Source organism: Pterocles gutturalis, unplaced genomic scaffold, assembly GCF_000699245.1.
Source record: "Pterocles gutturalis isolate BGI_N339 unplaced genomic scaffold, ASM69924v1 scaffold6297, whole genome shotgun sequence".
Taxonomy (NCBI): domain Eukaryota; kingdom Metazoa; phylum Chordata; class Aves; order Pterocliformes; family Pteroclidae; genus Pterocles; species Pterocles gutturalis.
The window spans coordinates 18,173-27,709 of NW_010112579.1; the positions used below are offsets into that span (position 1 = coordinate 18,173).

At 34.5% G+C, this 9,537-nt stretch overlaps 1 protein-coding gene across 2 annotated transcripts in view; it reads left to right on the plus strand.

The window, feature by feature from the left end:
- FAM49A (family with sequence similarity 49, member A) overlaps positions 1 to 9,251 on the plus strand; it is an 18,477-nt gene extending 9,226 nt beyond the window's left edge. For both annotated transcript variants that reach the window (XM_010074096.1, XM_010074095.1), the window contains exons 2-10: positions 548 to 669; positions 1,616 to 1,721; positions 2,793 to 2,929; positions 3,013 to 3,090; positions 3,362 to 3,478; positions 3,568 to 3,647; positions 4,325 to 4,451; positions 7,015 to 7,085; positions 8,446 to 9,251. In XM_010074096.1, the coding sequence (XP_010072398.1) occupies positions 548 to 669; positions 1,616 to 1,721; positions 2,793 to 2,929; positions 3,013 to 3,090; positions 3,362 to 3,478; positions 3,568 to 3,647; positions 4,325 to 4,451; positions 7,015 to 7,085; positions 8,446 to 8,509 (902 nt within the window). In that variant the 3' untranslated portion in view covers positions 8,510 to 9,251. The remainder of the gene's footprint in view (positions 1 to 547; positions 670 to 1,615; positions 1,722 to 2,792; positions 2,930 to 3,012; positions 3,091 to 3,361; positions 3,479 to 3,567; positions 3,648 to 4,324; positions 4,452 to 7,014; positions 7,086 to 8,445) is intronic.
- Positions 9,252 to 9,537: the final 286 nt, after the last annotated feature.

Here is a 9,537-nt window from a genome sequence, read left to right on the forward strand (position 1 = left end):
CTCTGACATAATTAAGAAAAATTTATTTTTAACATTACTGTACCTGTGTTTTACAAAAGGAGAAATAAATTACCCTGGTTAAGGAAGCGTGGAGAAAAGTCAAACTGGCATAATATCCCACTGCTCCATCCACTGAAAGGTCTGATTTTATCCCCAAGCTGCAAGAAAAGTGAACAATTCTTTTTAATTAAGCTGTGGAACTCATGGAAGAGAGGGACATTTTTACTAAGGGACTGATGCATTATCCTATTTTATAATAACGTTGCTTTATGATACAGCTTCACTTTAAAATGCTGTGTTTTGAGACGCATTATGAACCAGAGCATACAAAAATCGTACTGTTCTTCCTTCCTTGCTGTGGAAAGCAGAAACCTGGATGTTAGCAGAATGGCAGTGCAGTATAACTGTATATTTAAAAAAAAAACACATCAGAAAGGACTTACACATAGTCAAGCTGGATATAATGTTGTTTAGTAGAACTGAGTAATTTGCCATTTGTATTGCAGCTACCTTTTGACTTTGTGCATTTTGTTTTTCTATTTCTTAGATGCACAGCCCACAGATGGAGAAAGGGAGGTATGGAATCAGATCAGTGCAGTTTTACAGGACTCAGAAAGTATGCTTGCAGACCTTCAGGCTTACAAAGGAGCTGGACAAGAAATTAGAGATGTACGTTTATTGAAGTTAATGACAGTTCTTTGGAAGCAAAATCAAGCAAAACTCAACGTTTCTGTTCTGTATCCAAGGACATTCTATGAAATTATATTAAAATCTTCATTAAAATTGTATTTAGAAAACATGTTACAGGTTAAGTGTAACATTGAATTTAAAGCCCTGATGTGAAATAATTAAATGATCGCTGTTGGAAGTTCTTTTAGGGTTGCTATTAGTAATTAGCAATCATTTTTTCACTTTGATAAACACCATTTTATATATCTCATTTCATGTATATCATGGTAGGAGTCAAAGTTGAGGACATGGAAGAAATAATACTCAGATGTCAGAAATACACTATAAAAAAAAATTGAAAATAGTTGTTCTTCTGTGTAAGTGAAATAATGGACCACAGAAAATTAAAACCTTACATCCACTTTACAAGTGTCTTATTCTGTGGAACTCGTCCCACAGTACAATTATGAACTGTAACAAAATTTTTCTCATCTGACCAAACTGACCAGACCTTTTCCTGCATCAGCTTCACAGTTGCTGTTAGCATGAGCTGTTGGATCCTTAAGAATCTGAATATACTGAAGATTTCAAAAGCATCAAAGCCTTAAAAAAAAGGCTATTTCTCCAACCAGTAGTCGTACAAAAGGTCTTACCTGATGCTTCTGCAATAGTTTTGCTCCCAAAAGAATATGTTAAAACATATTTCTGTATGTCAGTGGTGCATTGGAATTAATAATTTTAAATTACTGTGTTAACAAGCGGAAAGATGGAAAACATGGTATTCTTTTGGCTTATTAATTTCATTTTCCTATGCAATGTAATTTCTCATAATCGTTCTATGTTTTACAATACTTATTTTCTAAAATAATGTAGTAGAAAATTTTCAAACCACATTTTGCTTGTTATTCATATACCACACTTCTTTACAGTAATATTTTCATTTCAGGCAATACAAAATCCCAATGATATCCAGTTGCAAGAAAAAGCATGGAATTCAGTATGTCCTTTGGTTGTAAGACTAAAGCGTTTTTATGAGTTTTCACTCAGATTAGGTAAGCCCTGTTTTAGTATGTCTGTTTATTAGACTACTTTATTGATAAAGAAATAAGAACTTTATTTTCCTTCAGACTTTTAAAGGGTTATTGTTCTTTCCAGTTACTATTGACAGACCTTTAACGGCGATTACATTTATCGATGTGTATTTTTAATCTCAATTTAATTTCCAAAGCATCATAGTTTGCTGCTTTGTCACTTAAATCTGTAATTACCTAAATAGAATACAAGCAAAGAACATGATAAAACCATATAAAATTTTTCCCTAGTGCCTGCCACTCTTCTGCACTTCACTGGTCCATATTGTACTAATGCAATTTATTTTTTTGTAATTTGGATCCTTCAGAGTTTTAAAAGGCATGTAAACAAATAATATTTTGAGACTTTTTAAAAACAAGGATAACAAGGGGAGAAGGGTATCAATAAACTCTCACAGGGTAGAAATACAAAGATGGGAATGTTTTACGCTGACTGTTGTCATCCCTAAAAACCCAAAAAATGAAGTAATTACTCCTTGAATTCAGACTCTGGAAGAGAACCAGTGTGCAAAAATATATGTATGAAGAGGGAGAGTTCCCAATGCAAGGAAATTCTTCTACAACATCCTGCTTACTAAGTCTTTCACTTTTTGAGTTATGCTCGTAATTATAGCCGCGGGAGCTGAATTACATCGCTATCAGTGCCTAAGAGTACACTTTAGTAACAGGGATGCCAGAATAATCTCTCTACTGAGCTGATGGCTAATTGGGGAAGATGAAAGAGAAGCAGTCGAATATCTGAATGCAAGAAAAATTCTTGCTCTAGAATTTTTGATAGGGAACCTAGATAAAGGGTGATGAAAGAGGAAAAGAGCCCAGTGATACAAAATGGAGAGAAAATGGCAGAGAGCCTGAAGAGGCAGGTGTCTTTGACTAATGTTTCTCACCTTAGAATAGTAAGAAAAAGCTTTTCTATAAGGGCTCTGCATGTTGGGGGGGGGGGATTCCTTCTCTTCAAAGTATATTTAGATACTTAAAATTTTATCATAATATGGACTGAACAGAATTTGTGCTTCTGATTTTTTTATTCAGAGAAAGCCCTGCAGAGCTTATTGGAGTCCTTGACGTGCCCACCTTATACTCCAACTCAGCACCTGGAACGGGAACAGGCTCTAGCGAAAGAGTTTGCAGAAATCTTACATTTTACTTTGCGTTTTGATGAACTTAAGGTTAATAAAGTCTTTTACTACATGCTGATTTTTTCCATGATTTTGAACCAAGACTCATTATTTCTTATTTGTCTTCCTCAAAGATGAGAAACCCAGCAATTCAGAATGACTTCAGTTATTATAGGAGGACAATAAGTCGCAACAGAATAAACAACATGCACGTAAGTAAATAAAACCTGATCTGCTGCTCACACTGAGGTATTTATCAGTATGTATGTATACCATTTGTGGTAATGTTTTTTCTTCTGATTCACTAGCTGTCGTGTTCTCTCCTTCTCACTGAGAGTTAATCAGCAGTCCGGATGGAGTGGTTAGAGTGGAACTGTTCATGCACAATCTGCTTGCTGACATGAGCATGTACTGTATCTTTTTCTTGCTGCCGGCAAGATCTTAAAGAGTTGTACTGACTATTTTTTCTTATGTTTTCATCAGCTAGACATTGAGAATGAAGTAAACAATGAAATGGCCAATAGGATGTCCCTCTTTTATGCAGAAGCCACACCAATGCTGAAAACACTCAGTAATGCAACTACACATTTTGTATCAGAAGTAGGTAAAGGGGGAGAAAAGGTCTAACAAACATTCTTGATTTTAATTTTACAAGATGGTTTACTGAACATTGTTTTCATCCCTTCTAGAACAAAACATTACCAATTGAAAATACAACGGACTGTCTAAGTACTATGGCTAGTGTATGTAAAGTCATGTTGGAAACACCGTAAGTTTTACCTTAAATCTTGTTTTTCTTGTATGAGAGAATTTGTATTGTATTTTAAGTAGCCATCTGGGATAAACATGAAACCTTGTATGCTTGCCTTAAGTTGTTATCACTTTTGTATACAAAGCATGACCTGCTATTAGAAAGCCTTGCCTCCTATTTTAACTGCTTTATGATATTTTTTGTGAACCTGGGTCATTGGAGTTGCCTGTGGACTTAAGAGAGAGCAATGACTATGATCCACCTAGGTGAAGCCCTGACTTTACGAGCTGCTGAAATTACATCCCACTTAAATGTTAACTGCTTCAAAGTAGGAATCTAAGCAAAAAGAGTGGCTTTCCTTTGAGGTCTTGATATGTTGTGTTTCTAAGATTAAACAGGAGTACGATCAGTCTCCATCATACTTCATGAACTTTGGAAGTCTTCTGTGAAGCCATTATCATAGACATTTTGCTGAAATGAAGATCTGAAGGGAGTTACATATCTCTGTCTGTTTTCTAACCATTCTTCTAGATTGATGAGGACTTATGCAGTTCAGAGATCTTTAATATCTTACTAAGATGCATCTTCAACCTTAAAATACAATTTTACTTCAGATTTCATGCACTCATAGTCTAGTTTGCAAAATTGTCCAGTAAAAAGTCAACACTGTTTATTTCTTTTGTTCTGTTTTCCAGGGAGTACAGGAGTAGATTCACCAGTGAAGAGACCCTTATGTTCTGTATGCGAGTAATGGTGGGAGTTATTATTCTGTATGATCACGTTCATCCTGTGGGAGCTTTCTCAAAGACATCAAAGATAGATGTAAGAGTGACTTCTTTAATACTCTGTAGGCTTGACAGTAATAATCTGCAGTTTTATTTCTGCACAAGCATATGACTTTGTATAAATCATCTTACTTTTGAGTGGCAAAATTTAGAGTTTATCTTCCTGTGTATTTAATGTATCAGCTTAAAATAAGGATCAGTCTTTTTTTTTGTGTTCTCTTTCAGACACAGATACTCATTTGTCTTATTTAGCTCTGCTTTCCTCCCAACTGTATAGTTCCACTAAAATAATTTTGTATTACCACTACCCTGGAATATGTTCTATGGTCATCATTTAATTTATTTATGCTAGAATGTTCATCTTTGGCAGTAGTTCTGTTGTGAATAAGCAGATATTCAACATTGTCTCTGCTTTGTCTGAGAACTGAAATGCTGTTGTTGTAATGTTGGTAATGAGCCTTCAGTTGTAGCTTTGGCATGACAAGTCACAGGGAAATCAACCTTATTTTTTCCTCTGAGATATTGCACGCATACACAAAAATGTACTCTTATTTTTTCTACATATTTTTACAAACCTAAACGTCATGCACCATGTCTTTCAGCAGAAATAAGCTGTAATTCATGAAAAAAGATGCTGCTGTCTTTCCCTTTACAAGAGACCCTACTTCAAAAGAAAAGAAAAAAATATATATATTATTGCACTCCACGGCACTGAGTCTTGGCTAGCATTTTTCATCTGCACATACCAGTATTTTACCACATCTCCTCTTTGACTCTTTTACAGAGGGTAAGATACATCACAAAGAGGTGAATTGATTTGCTCAAGGTCATGTAGCAGATAGAGCCCTGGAATTGAATGCAGACTTCCTGACTGCTAATTCAGTCTCTTGCCTGCAGACTACACAAGTAAAGTTTTGATAGGACCAAATATACAGTGCTTCTACTTTGTTTCTCACATTTATTGTAAAGCCTGTAATCTTGCAGGATAGTTAGAGAGATGTAGATGGGAGAGAGGAGATGTATGACTGTTTATAAAAATGAGTGCATGGTCCCAAATTTTAATTTGCTTAATTAGTTTAGTGATTCTTCTCTAATAAAAAAACCTTATAATATTCCAGATGATGAGTTTGTTTTGCTGTGAAAAACAATTATTTTCTTCAAGCTAATAACTTCTTAGGAGCCATTTCAAGGGAATTTCAGGGACAGTGGAACAACTTATCCTTTCCTTACTCTTTCAAGTCTGAAGACTTTATTTCAAGCTGTTAATTATAGGATCCTAGCTTAGACATCTTAACAGCTTCTCTTCTTTCACTGTTTTAGGGATTCTGATTCTAACAAAAATGCAAAATAATGGTTTGAATTTTTATCTCCTTTGATAAAGGAGATCTGATGAGGCATGTAAACCTATACTGAGTGATGGGAATATATTCTTGAGTTTCTTTAGTTCAAAAATAACTGTATAACTTAAAAATATGTGCTGCCACCCTGAAAGTTTCATGTGATCAACTATTTGCATAGCTAGTTTTATCTTCCAGGTAGAAATGAGCCAACTGAGCAGTGATCAGTGATTGTTGGGCTGGTCATTGCACAGGAGGCCGAGTGACATTTTCCAAATATTTCTTAATGGCAAATACATGGACCCTGGCGTCAGTTAAGTATTTAATCATCCACTTTCATAATAAGGCAGAGCTGCTCTTTAGCTACAAAGAAAATACTGGCATGTATATTTAGCACTGTAATGTGCCTTGAGAAGTTTCATGTCTTTATCTGTTATTTCAAATAAAATTGAATTAATCTAGACTAATTTCTGGATAGCTATTAGATGTCTTCATAGCAATGGGAAGAAATAGGTACTTCCAGAGCACGATTCACTACATCTGAAAGTATATTCTGAATAGGTTAAAGCAATTTCTCATTCTCTCTATTGACTAGTTAGGCAGTCTGTAATAGTGGGTCAAATGAGTTCTCTCTCTGCTTTCTCTGCTTTGTTTCCTCTTTTGTAAATTTGAACAGAGGTTCAGCCTGTTTTTTACAGTCTCCACAAAGCTGTTCCTTCAGTGTGGTGTTTAAAATCAACATCATGGACTTCTTATCTCGTATTAAGTTTGTAGCCACTAGTTACGAAACAAATCATAAGTATCAGAAGTTAAGTTTACAACTAAAAACCGAATACTGAAAATTACTTCCTTCTGTGCAAGCATGAAAATAAAAGTCAAAGTTGAAGCATTTCTTCTGATAGTTGCTAACAGCAATGATGTGGAACTCTCTTCCAAAATGTCTTTTTTTTAGCTTATATCAGTTATTCTTGGTATTTTTTTAAGTTGGAATTGGAGAAATCATATGCCAGTTAAAATGCATGTACTTGATATATAATATACTATCTACAAACACTTATTAAAGTAGATGTTGTTTTCTCAAAAGTTAAATTTTTAACTTAAGAGAATTTTTAATAAGTTATAATGCTTTTATTGTGTCATATAAAGCAGCATTAACACTCCGTAGGAAAAAAAACCCTACCTATCCTTGGTGAAATTTTTCCTTGCTTTCAGCTAGTGCAATTCATATATTATTGTTCAATAGTGGCATGCTTCTGTTCCCAGATGAAGGGATGCATAAAAGTTTTAAAGGAACAACCACCTGACACTGTGGAAGGACTTCTGAATGCTCTCAGGTATGTCTGCAATAATTGTTTGATACAGCCTTAACAAATTCCTCTTTTTTTTTTTTTTTTCTCACGCTTTCTCCCGACTTTTCACCTTAGAAGCTTGGTTTATTAAGAAAATTGTCCTTTCAGGTTTGCCTTCAACACCTGGGGTTTTCTTAAGTAACATTTATTTCTTTCAGTTCCATTTCACTTTGGTAAGCAGTGACTATTAATATTGGAAGTCATAATGTCCTTCTTCAGGCGTAGTTAAGGTTTGTTTTATTGACTGAAATTTAGCCTTCTAAAAGGTAAACAATGTATCTAAACTAGGATGTTATATAAAATACCCCTGCAGCTAGAACATTTTAGAAGTGAAGAGCAGAATTTCTGTTTCTCAGTCCCTTGGTACTTCCCTTCTCTCTCCCCCTGTGATTTAATAAGCCTTTTTTTAAAAAAATTTTTGCTGAATGATACATCTTCAAGAAAAGAGAAACCGAAATCCCAATCCTGTAACTAAGTGTTTAAGGCACTGCCTTGGGAGGCAAGACAGAATGGTCTGACTATTCTCTGAAGCTGAGAAAGGAGTCCTAAACACCAAGTTTTTCAGAGCTGTATTGAATTCTCGAGCTGTTGAATGCTTGGATAGAGTGAGAACTGCAGCCATAACCACCTCCGTATTTGCTTATCATGTCTTTTGAATTAAAATTGATGTGAAGTTAAATGCTACAGGTATCAGGAGTGTTTTGAGCTTGTGGTGATTAATCTACCTAAAAGCATAAGCAGTGGAGAATGTTTGGGCTTAAATGGAAAAAAAAACCACACTAAAGCTCTTCAGTCCTCCCAAGAAATTCCCAAAAGTGTAACTCAGCACCAACAAACTCGGGTGGTTACAAAATCAAAAAAAATCAAAACCCCTCTGTGTGATGGTACCTTGTAAGATTGTAAAAGTACAGGACACTTAAGAAAGCTGCTTAAAATTGGGTTTATAGATTATGACAAAATTCAATCTAGATTCCTAAGTTTTTTTAATATTTACCTTATTTCTTATGTTTTTGCTTGGTTTTCCCTTCTTTTGAGGCTTTTAACTGGAAGAAAAGAGATAATTTTAACCCAAAATTACGACAATGTTATAGACAGATTGCAAACAGTATTTAGCCACAATTCTCCACCTACCAAAAGGGAATAATCTATTGCAAAGGGTGTTTAGAAGATAAAGAGCACCAGACTATTAGCAGTTAAATTCCAGTGATCAGAGACTGGAGGAACGTGTAAGTTCCTCTTTTGTGTAATTAAACTGCACTGATTTCAAAAAACAGGCACTGAATTTCTCAGACTTTTCTAATCCCTGTTCATTTTGTAAAATATTGTTTTAACTTGTAATTTCTAGGTTCACTACAAAACACCTGAATGATGAATCTACTTCAAAACAAATTCGAGCTATGCTGCAGTAGTATCCTGAGACAAGTAGATGTTTGTATTGATCACAGAAGATGTGTATGTTTACATAATTTAATACAGTTTGATGTTAATACTTGTGTGTATTTACATAACCATTTCCTTCACATTGATAAAATATATGAATCTGTTCATAACCTGACTGACTTTATATAGTGCAGCCTAAGTTTTTATGATAGTCTTTATCTTTTGACTTTTAAAATACTTTTTTTACTTAGATACTTCAGCTACAGCAGTTTATCTGTGCATTTTAATCCTTAAACACCTTCTCTATCAGAGAAGTAGTAGTGAAGGCAAAATGGGAATCAATTAAACTGAAATGTCAAAGATACCACAGAAAATGAACTTTAAAGAAAGAGAAAGTTGATAGAAGAGAAAGTAAAATTCATTGGATATGTTTTAAGAACATGTGAACAGTTGTTGTAGTCAGTTAGTTCTAGAATCTCATCAAACTCGTATGAATAGGAGAATACCTGAATGTTCATCACTCTCATAAAATATGTTGTCTTTCCTGTAATAGGTGGAGATCCACCTCATTTTAAGGATTATGTGCTGGCTGACATCCAAAAATGTATTGCAAAGAGGTCATTTAACCTCTTTTATTAAGCATAACTTGTACCTTTCAACTATTGAGGAAATTAATACCCTTTTTCAGATTCAATATAAATAAACAGAAAACATGTTTTAAGACCATTGCTAGATTTTGGAAATTCTGTATAATTTTATTAGATTTAGAAAGGAAAATACTAATGCCTTGACTTAACTAGAAATGGTTTGTCAGTGTAAATATATGATGATGAACATTCTCTCTCAGGCAGCTCTACCCAGTAATTCTTTTGCTGATATAAACTGGTATAAAGCAGAACGCTCTTCTGTAGCAGCACACTTCCCTAGTGTCGAATTGGCCTCATCAAACTAGGGGTGTGATACAAATAAGTTTTAAGAGCTGAGCTGTTCTTAGGCTCTCCATCAAGTTCCATGATAGTATTATACATTAGATGATTCGGAGTCAACAGAGAAATAT